This window comes from Echeneis naucrates, chromosome 17 (genome assembly GCF_900963305.1).
Source record: "Echeneis naucrates chromosome 17, fEcheNa1.1, whole genome shotgun sequence".
NCBI classification, from domain to species: Eukaryota; Metazoa; Chordata; class Actinopteri; order Carangiformes; family Echeneidae; genus Echeneis; species Echeneis naucrates.
The window spans coordinates 20,965,113-20,986,815 of record NC_042527.1 but is presented as its reverse complement, the minus strand read 5'-3'; the positions used below and the strand labels follow the sequence as shown (position 1 = coordinate 20,986,815).

Sequence of the window (21,703 nt, the reverse complement as noted above, 5' to 3'; positions counted from 1 at the left end):
CTCTTCTAAAAAGAACAAACTAACAAAAAGATCAAAAAATGGACGCTAAACAGGCTTTTTTTGTTTTGTTTTTGTAGTTTTTGTTTTTTTTACATAGCACCATGCCATCGGTTTCCGGTTCTTAACACTTAGCAGTGTGTCACATTACCTGGGTGGGGGGGTGAGTTATATGTCCAGAACCAAACCAAAGAAGGGGGGCGCTGAGGTATCTGTTCCTGTGGGGGGGTGCAGGTGGACTGTACATGTGAGGGCTGTGGGGACAGAAGGCACGTGTTGCCGAGGGAGGTGTGTGTGGAGTGGGGGGGTTATGGGAGCGAAGCTTTTGTCTGTCCCGCTGCTGGATCACAGAGGAAACAACGGGACGCTCTCACCAACCACTCACCTCGTCTGTCCACTTCCTGTTCCTGGCCCCCGGAGGTTGGCTCTGGGAAGTCCCAGCGGTGACTCCAGCTGATGAGATTTCAGAATAAAAGCAGAGTCAGTGAGAACGGCATCTTCTGGAACTCAAACTCGGACTGAAACGTGTTCCAGTGATCTGGCCGGCGCTGGGGTGGGAGCCACTGTGGGCGGTGGTGCAGCTGGAGGAGGGGGAGGAGTTATTGCTTTTAGCTCGTTGCCGGGGCAACTCTGGGTGCTAACACCCCGGTTGAGGGCGCCGGCGCGCGGCGGACCATTGGCGGGCAGAGCACTGGGGTCACTTCGTGGGATGTTGACCGGGCAGGAGCGGGTGCGGGCGTGGCCCTTGTGGCCGCCCGGGTGGCAGATGAGGCTGCCCACGGTGTCGGTGGGCGACAGGTGGCGCTTCAGCCAGCGCTCCACCCGCTCCTCCTTGTACTTGATGGAGTACCAGGTGAGGAAGATGAAGAGGAAGCCGAGGAACTTCAGGCTGGCTGCAAGGCCGAAGTACACGAAGCGAAGGGAGGTGACGTCGTACTCCCAACAGGAGCCGTGGACGCCACAGTCCTGCTGCCACAGCATGCAGGTGGTGTCGATGACGGCGCCGAAATAAATGGGCGTCGGGATGTAGGCTGCCGAACGACAGAGGAAGAGAAAAGAGAAGGAGAGAGAAGGCAAAACTCATTAGCAAAGAAATCGGTTCTTCTAAATGGTCTCGGTGATCGGATGCTGATTATTTGGCTGCAGTGACTCAGCACGTCAACATCGCAGTAATGAACCTCCGAAGGCCTCAGGTCCGATTCGTCCTGACAGCAGCTCTCTGGACGGCCTCTCGCTCAAATCCCATTCCCTCCTCCTTCAGGACGCGCCATCAGCCCGACGATCAGCAGTTACAGGACGTGTGCTGCATTTCCAATCAGCGTGTTTAGCTGACGCGCCGTCTTCCTCTGCCGGCTGACGCAGGTTTTTAAAAAGGCCGACATCGACCTCACATACTCCGCATTGTTAAGAGGCTGACACTATCCAATAAAAGAGTGAATTAGTAGCCGGCTCATTTTGGGGTTTTACTCACCGAGAGTCCTGAGGAGAACAAACTGCATTCCCAGAGCGAATGGCCTCTCCTGCTCCGCTACAGACCTGCAGAGGAAAAACAAAACTGAAGTGTTCATATAGAGAAATCTGAGTCGTTACAGAATGATTCTGAACACAAACAGACATGGCAACCTCAAGACCAGGACAGGGATCCAGGTCACGTTTGTACTGCAGGGCTGTCGTACCTGAGGGTGACGATGATGGCGGAGGGCTGGGCGCAGGCAGTGATGAGCGTGACGATGAAGAGGAAGATGAGGAAGGGGATGAGGGTGCTACAGGTGCGGTCGCACTTCCCCGACACGGCGTATCCGTTCTCGTTCAGGTAGGTCTTGACGATGACGAGCTGCAGCTGGTTGCTGCCCTGACCGCTGGACGATGGCGTGATGACCTGCCGACTCTGGACGCAGGCGCAGTCGGAGTAGTTACGAATCTGCACGACAGAAAAGGGGAATTCAGGCTGGTGGGCGTGGCTTGGTTGTGACATCACAAAGTTCCAGTAGTCCTGCCAGCTGTTTTTAAGGGTCGGTTTCTGAATACAGGCTGTAGAGCACAGAACCTACACCTGATTTCTAATCCAAGACCACCTGGAGGTCTTGATTGTACTTACTCCAGTGCTATCATTGGACACGCTGCTGCAGCCGGCCAGGCAGGGGTTAAAGTACGTGATGCCGTCGGAGCCGCAGACCGGAGCGTACTCGTGGATTTTACAGCCACAGTTGACATTACAGCCTCCCGTCAGGTTCCTCTGGGTCATGGTGAGAGTCGGCCTGAAGAGAGAAATCTGCATTTTAAAATGTTTTTAATCGTGTGTAAGTTTGTTCAGGGTCGTTTTTTTTCTTCACTATCAGACACCGTCCTCCTTTAACTACAGTTTGTGGAAATCTCACTCAACACTCATCAGTTGACTCTCAGGTTTTGGATGGATCTTGTTGGTAGGCAGCTGAGGCTCATGGGTACTTCGATATTGCGAGTGCGACCAAGCAAACATGATTCAACAGTAGTTGAAATTAGTGAAAACGACGATGTGATTTGTTTCCCTTTCTTTTTTCAGAATAAAGGGGGGCATCTCTGCAGAGCGTCGTCGCTCGTGGCTCTAATGTCGTGACATATTTTACCTTTTCCAAAGAGCAGAAGGACAGACGAAAGCAGGGCAGGCAGCCAGGGGTCGTCTCCTCTGAGCTGTCCTTGGACACTTTCCACCGCTGCCATGTAATCGCTCCGTTTACTGGCTCCTTCTCTGCTATCCTGCACTGATCTGAACACCCGCTCCCCCCCGACGCCGACCACAGATGGCCTGGTCAAAATTACCACTGACTCCATCAGTGCCAGTAAATGATTTCATACAAGCGAGGTCGAGTTGCAGCCGGGAAACGTCTGTCTCTATTTCAAATAAAAATCTTAAGAAAAACCTGCGAGGAACCAGAAAAATGTTTATTTCTGGATCTCATAAATATTTACCAAAGAAAACTCTTCCTCAGCCTCGTTGAAAGCTGCTTCTTCAGGCCAAAAGTCAACGACACTGCTGTTGTAGTTTGTTACTTAATATTGGTTTACAGTTTCAGTAGTTTAATAATGTTCATGGTCCATAAAAGACAAAAACCAAAATGTCAGCTCTGCCTCTCGACATGTTCCTGCCCCTTCGGTGAGCCCTTCTCAGCCCACTGAGGTGAAAATATTCACGAATAAAAGTTTCTTTGTTTTCTTTTCAGAAGATAAATGTTCCTCCAGCTGTGTTTGGTGGGGATTTTCACCTGTCAATGAATCCATCTCTGAGGCTCTGGTAGGTGTAGACTGGAGGAGGATGGAAATTTAATCAAAAGTCTTCACAGCTCATACAACTGCAACGACACCCCAAGGTAGACTAACAACAGCCTGGAGAGATGATGGAGCTCATCTGGCCTGGGGAAGCCTCCCCCAGGAGAAGGGATGGACAGACGGAATAAGAACTTACTCGTGTTTGTTCCTTCTTTCCTGTCTGTGTTTTCCTGTGTTTGTTGACAGAGTTCTGCTCTGTCAGCAGCCTCGTGTGAAAACCCACCACTTCCCTGAAATGCCCCTCCTCACCCGGTGGTGTAAGGGATGTTGATCCCTCCCAGGTTGATGCTCTCACAGCCGACGATGAACAGTGTGGAGAAGCAGAGCAGCGAGACTCCGCTGCAGATCATCGCCAGCTTGGCCGACTCACGAGCTCCCAGCTTCAGCTTCTTGATGATGTAGCCGCCCAGGACGATGCCAACGCCGGCGCTGGGCACGATAATCACACCTGGTGGGGGGGAATTCAAAGAAATCACTGATTTATAGACTGCTTTTCCTTCAAAGAATCTTAGAGTGGGGGCAGGCAGCTAACACTCTCAGCCTGTGTAGCTCCATTCATTAATATCTGGGACATCAAACCTTTTAGCTTCCTTTAGCTACTGGCTTCTATTTCATAAAGCGTTTTCCATCTGGTTCAGTCATGCCGTACTCACCATCAGTCCGGAGACAAAGCATAACATTAGCTGGTGTTTTCATAACAAAATAAAAAAAAAAGTGATGTGAAAATGTTTTAGAGCCATTTAAGGTTCCTTCATTATTGTGAGTTGCAATTATTTTGGCTCAGTCTTTGTATCTTCGCATGTCTGTGCACTCTCTAACAAACGGGCCCTTCAAAACCAACAATAAGACCACAGAAAAACAGAAATCCCTTCAACATTGTGTTCGCGGACTGTAGGAACTCAATGACCCACAGCTGAAAGCAGATTGAGAAAGGCCTTTCTGATCCAAAGCTGCACAGCACTGACCTGATATTCACCAACCATGTTTGTCATTTGGACTGCTGTGTTCCTTAAAGACAAGTGAAACTTCTGCCTTTACAAATTTACTTTTCTCTTCGGCGATGACAAGACAAGTTCTAAAGAAAACGCAGCAATCACAGCAACAGCCGCCTCCGGGCAGCCTTGCATTAGCATGGCAGTTAACACTTTCAGTGGGACCTCTAACCCTTTTCAGGAGGCATTAGATAACGGTGTGTCCCTTTCTGTCCAGGCTTCTGATTTCTCTCTGCCTCTGCACAGAAACATAATGCTAATGCCAACACTTTTGTTGTTTGGGGAAATTTGGACCAAAATAACTTTAGGAAGTCCTTGGCTTAATGAGCAGATCGGTCAGATCGGTCTTTCTAAGAACAGACTGGCTGACTAAATCCTGATTCACCATCAGACCTTTCGTCTCCCCTTCATGAACTGAAAATGTGAGTCTGGGCTCCTGTGACGAGTCCACAATCAAGAACAAATTACTCAACAATGAACAACACCAAAGGATTTATCTGCTGAGGGAGTAGAACTACAAACCCTGGCAGGTGGTCTGAGGTTGGCATATGATGGAAATATGTGCGAGTGGCAGTCAGTAATGAGAGGCTCCTCAGCCCACTCCACCTACAGCTGAGACAGTTATGTAACTGAAACACACTAAAACATGTCTGGGAACCAAAGTCTGAAAAAGATGGAGTTTGTTTGGAATGGAAGTTTTCCAAACAATATAAATGGAGTTTCAGCTTTTCAGCTTCATAATATGTGTATGTATATAAAAAGTTATCACTAAGAACTTTGTGTGCGGAGAGACCAGATGAGTCACGGTGCCTCCAAGTGTGATTAATGCTTCGACGCCTGCAACCAAAATAATTTTTTCTCCTGAGAAGTGTCATATTTTGTAATTCTACTCTTGAAAATGCATTAAGCAGAGAAATGAGTTCTGATGACAAACAAGAATAAACTGAGAAACAAAAAGAAGCTTTTGTTTGCCGTTTAAAGTCCAGATGAGCTGCTGCATATCGCATGTGCCAACACATCCATCAGACCAACAGAGAAAAGAGAAGCTCCAAATGTAGATGTGCTTTTTGCTATCAGCAGCCACAGGACACCAAAAATAAAGCAGCATGAGCAGAAAATGTCATCAGGTCAGAGCTCTCAGCTTATCAGGCTCCCTGAAGCTCTGCCGCCTGAAGATATGCTTCTGAAGGACCGGAGCTTTCTGCTGGACTGCTCTGTTCCTGTCAGCTTCCTGTCAGCTACAGAACAATCTGATCCGACAAAGGCTCGAACAAAAAGGCGCAGCCGATGTTTCTGATGAGAAAACCACGAGAAGAGGACGATTGTTTTCCAATTATTTAATATTCAAAGTGTGAATAATCAGTGGCCATCTTGTCAGGCTGTTTGTCAGCAAACTGCAAACTTTAGCAGCTACACACAGCTTCAGGTTCAGAGCAGACAGTGCAGGACAGTGAAATAGTTTAAGGTAAAGTACAACCTGACCAAACTCAGGATGTGGAGAATTTGGTGTTCAGCCCCGGCCTCATCCAGTCCCCGTGTCAAAGTGTCTGAGTGTGACGCTGAAGCCCAAATAGCACCTGATGGCTGTTCTATGAATGAGTTGGTTGGTTGATAAGCCTAAAAAAGCTCAATATAGAAAGTCCATTTGCCTTTTTAACGTTAACACGAGCCTGTGTGCCTGTTAAGAGTGTGTAACTCTAACAGGCTTAGTGCTTAGTGCTTGCATGTGTTGTGTGTTTCCTAATGTGTGTGTAATGCACTCGATGCACTCACTCAGTGTCCCAGGTGCCCCCTTCATTTGCAGACCAGCAGTGTTTTTATTATTAATGTGTGTTGGCTGTGCTCTCAGATAAAACCAGAGGAGCAGCACTGAACAGGAAGAAATGGTCTTCTGAGCACTCTGGTCAGGCTGCTTCCTGTCTGCGCTGCTGCAGAAAAGGAGGCGGAGAACCGGCCTGATGCTAAACTATCACCCAAACCTTTAGACATTAATGAGGGAGTGAACCTCCAAACATCAGGGTAAAGATTTTAGAGCTCTGACATTTGATTGGGCAATTAGATGCTTTGTTGTTGACCGCCATGTAGCTCAACTCACCGGTGTAGATGCTGGCGTTGGAGGCCGGGATTCCAAACTGGGACTCAATGAACTTGGGGATGAAGGTGATGAAAGCAGTGACAATGGCGCTTTCTGCTGTGTAGGACAAGCTGACGAACAAGAAGGTCACATTGCTGAGGATCCGCGCTGCTGCTTTGGGCAGATCTGGAGCAACAAATTGGTTTATGGTAAAGAAGTTAGACGTTAACCATCCTGGAGCTTTTAGTATGTTTTGTTAATGCTGCCTTTAAGTAAAAAAAAAAAAAAAGGATTCAGACTCGTCTTGTTGCCTTTATCTTTCTACTATTTCAATTCTTGCAACAAGTAATGCTGACTGGGCAACACCAGCTGATGGCCCACATACAGCTTCGGAATAGAGAGCAGGAGTTGAACATCTGACAGGCCTGCACTGACCTCATCAGCCTCTTCCTGACACGGTCCAGTACCTTTAATGTCCTTTCCGAAGCCCATGGAGGAGGTGACCGTCTGGCTCATGTTGTTGCTCTTCTCCTTGAGGACGTCGTCGTCACTGGACAGGTCGTCCAGGCTCAGCTTTTTCCTCCTCTTCTTCTTCTTGTGTCGGGGTGGAAGCTTCTTGGGGAAGGTGAACATGGGGAAGATGACCAGCAGCATGGCCACAGCGCACAGCAGGAAGCCGCTCCACCTGGACGGACCAGAGGAGAGTCAAACAAAAGATTCAGAACACAGGAAATGAAGTACGTTTGTAGTCCGTGGTGTCAAGAAGTCAGTCTGGCCTTGTGTTATTTTATCTCTCTGCCTCATTAGTGTGCACATAAATAAACTGGTACACTCATCCAACCTCTTCTTGCCACTATCACCTATAATTCATGTAGGAGGCCTGTGGCTGTTGGCTGCTGATTCACAAGTTATGTTGTCAGTTAGAGGACGCATCACTGGGAGCTGCAACAGATGACTAACTGCTTCTCGCACTTACAGATCCACACATGGAAATACGATGTGTACAAAACACAACCTAAAGAACAAAAGCGTGAGAACTGAAGGAAGTGCAGAAAGTTTCCACCCACAGTCTCATCTCTGATGTGGCTGAACTATAATGGTATTTTTCTTCCTGTTGATTCTGTCAAATGAGGCCAACTTCAAGCATCAAGAGGAGAGATAGGAGCACAAAACAAAGAATATTTGTCCCTGTAAATTTTGTTAATGTTGTAGAGATACAGTCAGGTTTCTGGTTTAAAATATGAATATTATGTGTTTCTTAACTTTACAACATATTTTATTTAGTCACACATTCAGCAGACGTGTGATACATTACTGAAGGATAAGACTGGAAACATCTCATTGGTCCACTCAGTCTGCACCGAACCACCAAGGCATAAATGTCTAAAAACACCTCACAAATATCCAGTTACATTAAAAAAGGTCCAGTAACGTCACTAAAATAGCTGTTCTCTGTAGTTTTTACACAAACAGCCTTTTTCTTCCCATTAATGATTTCAGATTTTTGTGCCATAGTCGGGAAGATTCAGGCTAAAGAAAGTCCAGCATGTTGACGGTGAGGAGGCAAAGTGGCCCAGCTGTGTGACTCACTGATGAGCTGTTGAGGGTTATTGGAAACGACGGAGCTGCTTTCATGGGATTTACTGACAACTTCCACAGTGATATAACACTTATAAAAAAAAAATAAAAATAAAAATAAAATCGAATTACACAGAGCTCTGTGGTCAGACGGATATTTCTCACCAGTTGCCAATGAAGCGAGGGTCGCTCTGGTCAATGTTGACCACAGTCTTGGGGTCAACATAAAATCCGATGAGGACTCCTCCCAGCAGGTAACCAGCTGCTGGGCCCAGTGCTCCCATCACGTACATGATGGCTGAGGAAGACAAAAAAACAAAACAACGGGTCAAACTTTCATGTTACCTTTAACCTTTGGAGGCACGATGAGAATGGATCATACTGTAAATGTCCCATAAAACAAAAACCATAAAAGCAGCTGATTGGTGGTATTTCTCTATGAACTGGACTATGAGGAGCGTTCTTTACATTACAGAGATTTAACCGGAAGCAGTGTGAATGAGCTAACGGGATGAAGTTTCTGCTGAACAACACTCTGGTTTTAACTACATCTGTCTATATGTACACTTCTGATTCCATTATCGAAACTAGGTGCCATTTGTCTACCTTTAGACCTGATGTAATGCTGCCAAACTAATCTAGCATGAAGAACGGGGTACAAAAGGCCAAGTGTGGGTCATGTGTGCAGATCATATGACTGTGCCATAAGGGGCTTCTTGGGGCTGAGCTTAAGATTTCTCCAATTAGAGGGAATTAACGTCTTAAATTCTTGGCTGGAGTTGAAAGGTGGTGTGACTTAAAAACTCTGAGCCGGGCCGGGCTTTGGACCAGAGTGGACGTTATCCAACTGTCAGCGTCCTGAGAACTCACTGGGAACTCTGTGTTCACGTCAGCTGTGCTCTGAAAGCCGCCTCGTGTCAGACTTTGAATTATTTTTCTCATCACAATGAAATTCAAGCTGAGAATAATTCTTACTTTTGGGAGTTGCCATTTTTTTGCCTGATAAATAGCTTTAAAGGCATTTAAGATGAAAACTGTTGTTGAATACTGATATTCTCTGAATTGTCTGAAATGTCAGCACTGCACATGATTTTTCCCTAACTGTCGCCAAGTCTTCAGAAACCCGGCCCCTCCCAGACAATTTATCTGTAAAAACTCCAGCGTGTTCACAGAAACATAATGTCCATCTCTTCCCTCCACTGTTACATCACCCAGCCAGGTCGGCCAGAGTCTGGGATGAGAGAGCGTAGGGATGGGATTGAGCCCTTGGATTTTCCAAAGGGACCCTGCGGCATTGCAGATAATCCCTTATCTAGCTGGAGAAGAGGGAAAACCCTCGGCTGGCGGGCTGCCGCATTACGCAACCTAATGCAGAGTATCAGCAGAGGGATGAGAGACGGCCGGCTGCTGGTGGTACGATGAGCCGGAGAGAACGTGACGCTTGTTGGAGACATACCAACAAAAGAAACTTAAAAATGGTGGTTGGTGTGAGGTGCTCAGGCAAAGTAATCTGATGTTGAAGTATTGCATTTTATAAAGAGAGAGATATTCAGACTTGGTTTCTCTGAATGAAAAAGGCTGTTGAAGCACCGTTTTGACATCAGTGTTTGTTTCATCAGCCTTTGAAGCTCCTGTTTTGAAGTGCTTAATTTAGTCATTACATTTTTTCATAATTTTTAAACCATGCAGCCCTGACTCAGACTAAAGCACCAATCCACAGCCTGAGGCCTGTTCCAGTCTGGTCCATTTAAAACCAAAACATGTGGCTACTCATCTCTTGGTTAAAAAGGATAAGCTTTGGATTCTTCATCAAGATGAACTGAACCTTCATACTGACGGCAAAGCTGGATTCAAATTCAGTTTCAGGATTAGAATGAGAATATTTTATTGATCCCTAAGAGGCCACTGTCGATTGAAGGTTGGCCCGAGTGGTCCGATCCAACAGAAGAGCTACTGCTGGTTCTGATGGCACCCCAAAACAGGCTTTCTTATTAAAAAGCTGTACATTTAATATCTTTACAATTTGAACTGTGACTTGAACGTCAGCACACGCTTCCAATTTGAGATATTATAGATCAAGTGAGGCATAATTCATCAAATAGACTAGTTGGCACCCACTGACATGGCGGAGCAGAGCTCTGGTCCTGAAGCAGTGTGCCTGTGAAAGAGCAGGTAGATGCAGCCAAGCAGCCTGATCTGGTCAGATCTGGTTTATCTGAACTGTGCTATGAGTCATGTTTTATTGGCTGCATTAGCAGCTCTTATAGTGAGCAGGTAGCTAATTATCCATTTTACACCTTATTTCCTCTTCGTGAGGAAAGTTTCTATGACCGTAATGTGTCGATAACGTACTGACTGCAGCATATTAATACTCCAGTACATCATCATAGCCTCAGCAGGACTTCTCACTGGGGGTGTTGCATCACTGTAACACACATATTGAGAACACAAAAAGGCCTCGACAGCATCACTAACAAATGTTGTGTCTGCAGTCTGGTTCCCTACGACCCTGATCACCCCCACTGGGCCAACGCCACGCCACAACACAGCTGTAAAAATAGATCAATAGTGGCTGTAAATCAGAGGAGAAGTCGTTTGAGAGCAACTGCTGCCGATACACTCTCAATAAATGTAAAACCTAATGATCTAAATTCCTCAACAGACATGTAAAAACCCTTGTAAGCTTTCGACGCGTAAATCAAAATCATAAATCAGAACTGGAAAGGTTTGGTTCGAGCTGTGTCGGTTGATGGATGGCTTTATTGGTGACATGCAGCTTTTCAAAGACGAGCAAAACATTTTTTTCCGTGGCACGTGAGATAACGTTTGGAGAGACGGGCAGCCAGGCAGAGACAGAGCTGAAGTCGAGTCAGGTTATGGATGGAGACAATGAAGAGCACCGGGATGACGGCGATGTCATGGCAACATGCTGACAAAGCACTGTCTGGTTAAAAGTTCCCAGCGAGCTGCCAGCATCAACAACAGACTCCCAGCCTCCCTCAAATACATGCTCATACTTCCTGAAAGACTATTTCCAGAACCCTCAGCTGGTCTGTGTCGATGGGAGTCACTAACGACGTGCTGCTGGTGGTGACTGTTATACAAGATTTTATTCTAAAGCCCAACAATTACCACAACTAAAACCACGGAGTGATTAAAGGGATTCTGCAGAGATTTGGTATTGTAGTTCCATAAAGGAACGGACTCAGATGGGACAGACTTTAAAAGAGAAAAATCTAAATAAAGCCGAGATGGAAAAGTTTTCAGTTTTCAGAGAGTTGACTGAAATAAGATCTGTGTTACCCTTCGGAACTGAACCCATATCAGTCCGGAGCCTGTCGGCCATCTTGTGGTTCTAAACCTGTTTGGTACTCTGTCCTGATAAATCAAGGTCTTGTAGAGCAAAACTTGGATCGCGGTCTTTATACTCAAGAACAGTCCAAAAGACAATGGAGAAATCCTATTGGCTCTGAGTGGGGGGAAATGTGCATGGACTGGCCCATCAAATGGAAATATTTTTAGGGCAAAAACCAGCACCATTTCTATGAATGAGGGAAGGTCAAATCACAAAAACAACTGCCGTTAGAACAATTTAGCATTTTTCAACCTAACAGTTCTTGTTCATGGGGATATAACTGATGTTTGCATCAATGATGTAGTCAAGTTCAGCTTCTCCATCACTGTTCCTGCTCTCTTTATTACGGAGCTGAGAACATAAAATAAAAACATGCTGTTAACACCAACAAGGACTTAAATGTTCAGCAGCATGGAGCCCTTTAGCCCAACAGGCCCTGCCCGGTTAGTAAGTACTAGAACATGGGCTAAATTTAATCTCTGGTTGCTCTGATTGAAACAGAGAAGTCTTGGGCTTGGGGAAAAGTTCAGGCCGTGATAATTGGCCTGTCTGTGTGTTCACTGGAATTATAAAAAAAGGCTTTGTTAGACTGACAAATGGCTGCATAGCTGACGACAGCACGTCAGCTGATTTGTGTATGTTCCAGTCTCGGTTTTGTCTTGTGTGGATTTCTAGGTCAGACTGTCGATAAGATGTTACAGAGACGGATCTATATATTATCATAAAAGAATATTATAAAATAACATTAAACATAATGATGACAATTTCTCCCCCCTAAAAGGAAATCTGTTGTTGACGTATTTTGTGATATTTGGAATCTATCAAACTTTTGTGCAAAGCACAAAGTTAAACTTAACTACAGTAAGCCACACATGTGAGTCACAGACTACTTTGACTGTGACCTGCTTTCAGGTCTGCCATCAAATCAACTCTGTATTATTTCCAATGTGATGGTCATGTTTAACCTCCAGCTCCATTGTGAGGCTCTCACGACATCTACTCCAAAGCTTCGTAACTCAAAACCTAAGATGGAGGTCAGTTTCAATAAACATAAGTAAATAGAAAAGATTAAATCAGGTAATGTTCCTTTATAAACTGCTGATTTGCTTTTCTTCCCTTTATATAAAACCTGAATATCCCTGGTGTAAAAGGTTCTATAAAGGTGGAAGCCCTTTAAAACAAAAGAGAAACCAGGTTAAAAAAGGATGATAAACCCATGTTGGGTGTTTATTTTATAATTCAAAGGACTTTGAAGCACATCATGAGACAAAGCGCAGAGAAGCCGATTCACAAACCGTTTTTCATCAGCAACATGTCAGTCAACATGTCTGAATCTGCTGTGACCTTAAATCCATTTACACAGCAGCTCCATTTTGATCATCATCATCATTACAGTGGAATAGACAAAGCTCTCAACAGCTCGGCTCTCCCAAGCAGAGCGCGACCACATGACGAACATGTCGAAACACCGCAGGCGCGTCTGACCATATTGCGTCTCTGAGCTGGCACATGAAAATTTCAAGTGGTTGCAGAGAGGCCTGCCGCGTCGCATGGGAGCCAAACAGAGCATCTCTTATTGGGGTTACAAAGCAATACTGTGCTGAATTATTCTAATGGATGTCTGCTGTGCCTTTGGGCATGATCTCATATGTAGGCTAATGCAAAGGAGGGCCAAAATGGACCAGAATGTTTGCTCTACCGCAGACAGCAAGTGTGCTGCACCCATACTGTCTCAGAACAGAGCTGGCTCTGCTTCAGGACCTTCTCTTCTCACCGGGTTCCGTTCAGACTTATTACAACACGCTCTCCCAAAGTCTCCTCCCTGATGGGTTGGAGGTTTGGCTCAGTTTGTCCTTCCCACAAAAAATTAAAAATTAAAAAATAAGTTGAGGGTGGTGAATTTTCCACCATTGGGATGTTTTAAATCTTGTCTAGTTAACCAACCAAGATTTAGCTCCATAAATGTTTTGATTACAAATTTTTGTGTGGTTTATACAACAGTTGTGATGCGTCTGGTCTCCAAAGACTCCTCATATAAACCTCTCTTATGTATCCTCCTCTGGACATCGTAATACTCTTTCACTTGTCAACTTGGAGCAAGCAGGTGGTGGTGGAGGAGGGCGGGGCTAAAGACCTGATCCAAAGAGGAAGCAAGCATTGGTGAGCTCCAGATCCAGACTAACATTTTCTTTTAACCTTTTGTGTGTGAAAAGTTCAAAAATGTGAACCATCTTCACAAGCAAGACGACACCGTATCAGCAGCGGTCAGGATTACATCAGCCGTACTGACCACAGGCTGACTGGTCACCACGATTCAGCTTATTAATAACACCAAGTGACTCTGAAGCTCTGGTGTCATGTGAACATGAATTAAATTCCCCCTTTGCATAGTAAATTACCAGCATGAAATCCTGACTGTCCCAGTGAGACGCTTCTTGTCCTCATTACTCAAAGCAGGGCAGGACCCCATTCCCACAGGGCACAGCCATCTGACTTAGCATTCACTACAAACCCAAGTTTAAATCTCCCTCCCTGTCAGCCTTTTATCTCCATTAGCAGCCAACGGAAACCAAGAGACACCTCTGATCCAACCAAAGACAAATGGTACCCATCGATTTCTGCTTCCACTTAGTGCCAGGAAATCCCCCCTTTCCATCTGTAAACCCTGGATCAATGTGTATTTTTATTTTATTTATTTAATACGTCTACAGAGATAAAGCAGTGGGCTAAATGAATGCAGCAACATTCCAGCTGAGTCCACAGATTTACTAAAGACATCATCCGTCTCTCCTCATCTTATGTTTTGCCACTAATTTAATAACCTAAGTAGGCTAAGCAGCAGTGGAGGCCCATCTTTGCACAGTCAGCCCTTTGTGTGCAGTTGATGGTCATTATCAGAATTTAGCTCAGGTGGAAGAGAGGGATAGGTTCATATCTGCAATTTAACACTTCAAATGAGTTTGTGTTGCATTTTAAAAACACCTTCAGGCCGTTTTACATACTAACACTGTCTTGTTGTTTCTTTCCTATATCTGAAGAATGTTTCCTCCTCATCCATCTAGAGAGCTGATATTTTCTTGTGGCGTCTTTTTTCTCCTCTTCGTTCATGAGCCTACTTTATTTCCTTTGGGCTTTCCCGCCTCAGCAAAAGCACCAGAAGTTTATTCCACTACTTCAACCTTATTTTTGAATTTCTAATATTTCCATGCAGGATTTTTTTACAATCACCTCAGTATTTGGTTGCCACATAACGAGAAGGTCCTGGGTTTGGTTCCCAGGCCTGGGACCCTTCTGTGTGGAGTCTCCATGTTTCCTCCCACCGTCCAAAGACATCATGTTTTGGTCAACTCGTGATTCTAAAAGCGCCGAGTGTGAGTAGTTGGTTTAAATGGCCTCGAAATAAGTTTGATTCCTGACCTATCCCATATCCAGGATTCGGCTGATTGCCAAAAAGGCCCATTTACATGCAAAAGACAGTTTATTAAAAATAAAAAAGTGAATTTTGGCATTTATGGCAAGAGATATGTTGGGATAAAGCAATAGAATATGGTCAGTTATACTTAAAAAAAACATATACTTTGTCCAAGTGAAGGCCACCTAATTTGGAAAACAACATTTACCAGGAAGAACCAGTGGTTGGACTTGCTCCTTTGTGTCTATTGGGACTGGATAAATAAATAAAAAAAAAAACAACCACCACCAACAACCCCTGTGTCCTCATTCCAGAGTCTGGAGAGGCTGTCAGCTGCCATGAAACCAACCCACTGACATGTTTCTGCAGGCAGACTGAATCAGCTCCTGTTGACCAGTACACTCTGCTCTGCTTCCACCGTAAACTGGAAACAAACCATTTCATTCAGCGGCCTTGACAGCTACTGAATAAAAAGTTTACTGGTCGAGTGGACGCCATCAGACAAACCCTTCTTGGGTTGATGCCAGAGTGGCTAGTAGAGCAGAACACGTTGTGGAGTCAGTCTTCACAGAAGGAGAAAGTGATTAACCCTTTTGGACAACATCACTCAACACTGACCATTTTTCACTGTGGATGAATCAATGACCAGCAGAAAAAGATGTTCCTTCATATGTAACAAATACAATCAGCAAGTTCTCCCATGTAGAAATGCTTCATTGACTTAATTGATTATTAATCATTCATCGTAACTGCTGCTGATTAAGCCCAGAAACTAAAACCAGTATTTTAAATGAGTCCATTTGCCTCCATCAAAGCCGACACATCATTCTTTAGCTCCAGAAAGCTCTGTGGCCAAATTAACTATGTGACCTTGACACTGAGCCCCCCCCCACAACCCACCAACAACAAATAACCCACATTCTCGCTTTCACATGCTTCCCCAGAAGTTCTCGCCCCAGTAGCCTCAAACAAGGTAAAGCCAAATTAAAGCAACAAGTGGGAGCTGTGTTATGAAACAGAGTTGGGAGGTGGAGGGAGAAGGGGAAGGTCTTATGTGCATTCCTGTCATTGGTGGGGGGGGTGTGGGGGGGTTCAGCTTTGATCCAAGCCCTTTGGTTTTGTATTTTTTGCTTTCTTTTTAGTAGAACTAGAGGTGCTGTTGAATATTTGGTGGGTTTGACAGACACAAGAAATCATCCTGAGCATCCTCCATAATTTTTTATCAACTGAAATTCCAAATCATTCTTCCTGTTTCAGAATCAGCTGATCTGTCCAATCTGAAACTGATCAGATCTGACTGACTCTCTGACTCCTGTGTGTTTATCCGTCCATTCTCATCCTCCATCTTTGATAGTGACATCTAGAGTCACGTCTCTACACCGGATGCTCCTACTGGCTCCGGTGGGTGATGTCACAGCCAATCAGAACGTCTCCTTCAGAGGCCTAGTGGGCAGAGTCTCTGGATCAGTCCTTAATTTTTCTGATTTGATTTGAGTTTATTGGTTCTTTGACGATCATGGTTTGTAATACGTCTGTCTAAAAAAATACAAATTTCAACGTATGTTTTCAGTTTATCAGGAAACCCACCCATCCATTCCAAGGCTGAACTCTCTTGGCTTAGTTGGAGCATGGACCAAGCTGGAAGTGAGAATCAGCTGATCTTAACCACTGACAAATGCACGTACACATCAACAAAAGTAGGTGGAGCCCAAACACCTGTCTTACATTATGACCAACCACAGCATGGCTAATTTCACTGCACAATTAAACTCTTACCAAGATACAGCGAGGCGTTCTCCTTCTTAACGTTGTCATCCAGGTAGGTGGGTCCCAGCGTGTAGATTGGCGTGGACCCCATGCCCACCAGGATCTGAGCGATGATGAACAGCGCCACATACAGGTTGTGCTCGTTGCCCTCCTGATCTCTGGGACAGGAAGTGATGTCGACACGGTCCCGGCTTGCATTGCTGTTCATACACAGGCCTTCGTTGGCAGAGGACGAGTTGACCTCTTGGATTTGGTAGGCCGGGGAGATGAAATGAGGTAAGGAGAAGAGAGCTGCACCCACGGCAATGAAAACACCTCCCACCGCCAGCCAGCGAGGCCTCTGGCCCCGTCCACCGAAGTAGCTGATGAAGACGACCACCAGAAGGCTCCCGATGTCGAAACAGCTGACGAGAAGGCCAGACTCGGAGCTCCTCAAGCTGTACCTCTTCTCTATGGTGGTGATGACACTGCTGAGGTAGCCTGACACCATGAGCGACTGGATGAACGTCAGGTAGCACATGCAGAAAAGGAAACAGCGCGAGTCCTGTAGGATAATGCCCAGGTACTTCCTGCTGGGCAGGCGAATCAGTGCTAGCCTGGAAGCAAAAAAGCCCGGGGGCTTCCTCTGCGTCACGCTTTTACTCCTACGGATCTCTGTGTTCTCCATGTACGAGCTCGGCCTGTTCAGCGCCGACTTCCCGGTCTTGGGCAGGTGATTTGTTCTGGTCGGGGACTCGGCCTCAAACGACTCAGTTTTGGCTGGGAGTTGGATGAACTCGGCGCTCTCTTCTGCAGTTATGGACATTTGCACAGAACTGGCCAGTAATGTTTCCTTCTGGGGCGCTGCATCATTTAAAGTAGGCATACTTTTAGATTTAAAGTTTGTACCTGGCTCCTCCTGCTCACTGGAAAATTCATCCTCCTTCTGTAGGGACTCTGACAACTCCTCGGCTTCTTCGTGGTCAGCCATTGTGTTCAGTCAAACCCACCTTTGTTTCTTCAGGGGTTAGGAAAAACCAGCCCAGCTTCAAGCCTATTATACAGATCAGGGGCTGCTGCCCATTACATTCATTATTAATAGGCACATCTACACCCACAAATATCTGTCTGTGGTACTTAAAGAGGCCCAGAAAAACAAAATAAGCACAACAACACGACCTCCAAAGTCACAGCAGACTCACAGCTTCTGCTTATCTGCAGCGCAGGCAGGGCAGCCTCCGGGTTTGGCTATCTTGTCCTGCACATTTGCCTTCTGCCACCATCTAATCCGGAGATATGGACCGAGCAGGCCTCTTCAGCTTGACCGTCGGAGCTCCGGGGCCGGAAGTCCCTGCAGATGCTCAGCAGGACGCCGCTGCTGCTGCAGCTGAATGAACTGGCAGAGCCGGCGCCGCATCCCGGGCACCCCCTCCAGCGAAGACCGCACAGTCACAGAGCTCCAACCCTCCACACATCACATACCGGTGCTCCCCTTCTCCTCCGAACTCCTCCTCCTCCTCCCAGAGTCAAGGGCATCCCTCCCCCGTTCCTCCTCCTCCTCCTCCTCCTCCAGCCGCCTCCGACGTTATCGCTGCAGCAGCTGTCCTCCCTGCGGCGACAGGCGCTGTCATTTAGGGGTGGCCCTCCTGTGCACCGGCCCGGAGAGAGGAAGACAATACGGGCAGAAGATGGGAGAGGACGGAGGAGACTGCTGAGAAACACCGCAGTGCTGCTCCTCTTCTTCTTCTTCTGCTGCTGCTCAGGTGTTCACCGCACAGAAGCAGAGGAAACTTCAAAATAAAACAATCCGACCGTCACCCGACTGCACTGAAATCCATTCACAAACGTAAAATTAGATTAAATGTGTAGTTTAAAACAAATAAATAAACAAACACAAACGTTTGAGTAAATATTCGCTGTGTATGTTTCACAACGGAGGTCCAGATGTATATTCTGTATATTATTAAGTAACAGCAAACCAAACGGTGGAAATTTATTTTCTTAGCTAACCGCTGTGCTGTTTTAATTTGCAAAATTAGCGAGCGACTAACGTCAGTTAAATGTTGAAATATTGTTTTATGTCCTCAAAACCACTTCTAAATTGTGCCACTTCCGCCAACGGCTAACTTCTCTGGGTTTTGTTTTGAAGGGCTGCACTTCCAGCTAACGGCTAAACACAAAAACAACAAAAGCGACAGCGCGCTTCACTAACCTGCGACCAAGCTGACGGTTAAACCGCCACATCGGTGTTTCCACGCGTTTCCCAGCACAGTGATTAAACACTGCGATTAAATGGAAGATAAAATAAAATCCAAATTATGAGGCAGCTTTCCGTGAGGGAGGCGCAGGGAGTTAGCGGTTATGGGGACCGGAAATGCTTTCACAATAAAATCATGCGGTTCACAACGACTGTGTCAGTGAGATTTATTTTGTTTTTTTATTTTATTTGAGTTCGAATTGGTGAGTCTAAACCGAGTACAATAGATAAAAATGGAAAGCACATAGAGTTAATTATCATATTAAAGCCCAAATACATTTAAATGTGGTGCAAACAAAGTGAACTGGTGGAGGAGCTGCAGAATGTCCACCTAAATAAAATGCGGCAGCCACAACTACTCTCACCAGGACTGAAGGTTTATTGATTAGTGTCAAGACATTTCTACACTGAAAAGGGTCAATAAGAGAAAACCTTTACACAAACATGCCACTCAGCAGCTTCCAGCACACGTTACATTTATGTAAGGAGATAAAGCACTAATGCACTAAAATATGAAACAGTGACCATGATGTTACAGAATTATGGGCCGACTGGAACATCCTAAAGACATGCTGTGAAACGTGTAGAATAACTGAGTGGAGGCTTGAATGGTCAGCAGGATAGAGGCGCCCTCTTGTGTTTTTAGATTTCAATTGCTGGAAAACTGGAAAGACATTTGGCAGCTTCAAACATCAGTAAAGACAGATTTGAAGAAGTAATATCATTCTGTGTGGAACAGTCTGTAACAACTACATTTGTATACATATTTTCACAGAATTGTAATATTGTAAGCAGACACTGAAATGTGAGGATTGATGCTAAAGATTCTTTAACTTTTTTTTTTTTTTTTTTTACTCCTTGAGCTCTTGGGGGCAAACGCATATTTAGGTCTTACCTGACAAACTAAATCTCATCTGAAAAAACCATGTTTCACAACAGATTTGGAAAGTTCTACAAGATGGAATATGTGAGGAGTAGTGAGTTTGGGCACAGGCACTGTCTACTTCAGTTCACAAAACTCAGCTGTGTCCCCAAAAGACCAGAAAAGCCTGAGTCCAGCATGTAGAGGCTGAGTGAATGTGGTCTGGACTCTGTGGAGGAGAGTCATGGTTTCAGAGACGCTGTAGAAGGACAGAATACCTGCTCTGTGATCCAGGTACACTCCGACTCTGGAGGACGGAGGACCTGAGACTGCAGTCTGGATGTTGTTGAACCGAAATGTTGAACTGTTTTCAACACAATCAAACGCCCAAGATTTGTCATTGTATCCAAACACACATTCATTAGACCTCCCTGCTCTGCTGATATTCTTGTATGCGACTGCTACAGAAACTCCTCCTTCTCCACTCCACTCCACCTCCCAGTAACAACGTCCAGTCAGACTCTCTCTGCTCAGGACCTGAAACCACCAGACAGTGAATCTGTCTGGATGATCAGAATAAGACTGTTTTTCAATCATTAAAGAAGCTTTTCTGTTTCCTTCAGTTAACAACAGATGTGCGTTCACTGTGTTTGGATCCAGAGTGATTTCCTGTGAATATCTTAAGAACTCAGTTCTGGTCTTTGGTTCTGGTTCTGGTTCTGACAGTAAAACATCCACTTCAGTCACTGTCAGTGAGACGTTTGTCCATTTCTGTGTCAGAACGTCCTGTAGCTGATCTCTGAGCTCTGACACAGCTGCTGTCACATCCTCAAAGTATCTCAGAGGACGGATGTTGATGCTGGATGAGTCTGTAGCTTCACTGAGAGCTGACACTGAGGGGTAGTTGTGTAGAAACTGGGTGTGATCCTCTGTGTGTGAGAGCAGCTTCAGCTCAGCGTCTTTCCTCTTCAGCTCAGTGATCTCCTGCTCCAGCTTCTCCTGAAGCTCTTTGACTGGACTCACTTCAGTTTCCTGCTGGGATCTGATCTGCTGCTTCACATCAGACCTTCTTCTCTCCATGAGACGGATCAGCTGAGTGAAGATCTTCTCAGTGTCCTCCACTGCTTTATCAGCAGAGCCGTTGATGGCCTCCACCTCCTGTTGAAGCAGCTTCACATCTTTGTCTCTGTCCTGGATTCTCTGCTGGATTTGTTGTCGACTCAGCTCCAGCTCTCTCTGCCTCTCAGTCCTTTCTGCTGCAGCTGAGACTGTGTCGTGGCCTTTATGTTCCTCCAGAGAACAGAGAAACAGATACACTGCTGATCAGTACGGCAGAACATCTTCATCACCTCATCATGACGAGAGCAGATGTTCTCCTGGAGCTTCTCAGAGGGATCCACCAGCTTGTGTTTCTTCAGTGGAGCTACATCATAATGAGGCTGCAGGTGTTTGTCACAGTAAGAGACCAAACAAACCAAACAGGACTTGACAGCTTTCAGTTTTCTCCCAGTGCAGAAATCACAGGCCACATCTTCAGGTCCAGCATAGCAGTGATCAGCAGGAGCAGCTTGGAGTCGAGGCCTCTTGAGCTGCTCTAATACATCTGCTAACATGGTGCTTTTCATTAGAACAGGCCTCGGTATGAAGGCCTTCCTACACTGAGGGCAGCTGTAGATTTTCTTCTCATCCTCTCCGTCCCAGTGGGATTTAATACAGTCCATACAGTAGCTGTGTCCACAGGTAGTCGTCACCGGATCCTTCAGTAGATCCAGACAGATGGAACAGCAGAAGGTTTCCTGGTCCAGATGAACTCCTTTCTGCTCCATTTCTCCTCTCAGTGACGGCCGTCTGAGTTTCTGTTAGTCAGAAGTTAAATTAGTTCGATCTTCAATATTAAGAGTGTGTCTGCGTGCTAGTTTCATGGCGCTTCCATCATTTTCAAATTGGAGCTGCGACGGGGAGGGAACCCGGAAACACGTGATCAAAGCGAAGGTCACTGGACCAATCACAAACCAGCCATCTTTCTTCGCAGGAAACTGTTCTTCTTCGTCGATGTTTTTACTGGCGTTTGGCAAACAACGTTATTTCGCATTACCGCCACCGACTGGTACGGAGTGTAGATCG

At 45.7% G+C, this 21,703-nt stretch overlaps 1 protein-coding gene and 1 pseudogene across 2 annotated transcripts; both read right to left on the bottom strand.

The window, feature by feature from the left end:
* Nucleotides 1–144: 144 nt before the first annotated feature.
* Nucleotides 145–18,812, bottom strand: LOC115058270 (solute carrier organic anion transporter family member 5A1-like). 2 transcript variants are annotated; one of them, XM_029525580.1, is made up of 10 exons: nucleotides 18,673–18,812; nucleotides 16,491–18,287; nucleotides 8,113–8,245; nucleotides 6,837–7,054; nucleotides 6,391–6,555; nucleotides 3,553–3,751; nucleotides 2,096–2,255; nucleotides 1,674–1,918; nucleotides 1,469–1,533; nucleotides 145–1,028 (listed from the first exon to the last, which is right to left on the bottom strand). In XM_029525580.1, the coding sequence occupies exons 2-10, from the start codon at nucleotides 17,449–17,451 to the stop codon at nucleotides 505–507; spliced, it is 2,670 nt and encodes an 889-aa protein (XP_029381440.1). In that variant the 5' UTR covers nucleotides 17,452–18,287; nucleotides 18,673–18,812; the 3' UTR covers nucleotides 145–504. The 2 variants fall into 2 exon arrangements, with proteins under 2 accessions (XP_029381440.1, XP_029381441.1); XM_029525581.1 differs by having other exon boundaries at nucleotides 16,491–18,250; nucleotides 18,673–18,798.
* A 106-nt stretch (nucleotides 18,813–18,918) lies between these two features.
* Nucleotides 18,919–21,505, bottom strand: LOC115057576 (tripartite motif-containing protein 16-like; annotated as a pseudogene).
* Between the last annotated feature and the right edge of the window lie 198 nt (nucleotides 21,506–21,703).

Bases quoted from the DNA above. Each gene is read 5' to 3' on its own strand.
- LOC115058270 (XM_029525580.1), bottom strand. From the start codon at position 17,451: ATGGCTGACCACGAAGAAGCCGAGGAGTTGTCAGAGTCCCTACAGAAG. The intron at 6,556-6,836 runs GTACTGGACCGT...TTGTTGCTCCAG, and splicing joins CTTCGGAAAGGACATTAAAG to ATCTGCCCAAAGCAGCAGCG. The intron at 3,752-6,390 runs GTGAGTTGAGCT...CCCCCCCACCAG, and splicing joins CAACGCCAGCATCTACACCG to GTGTGATTATCGTGCCCAGC.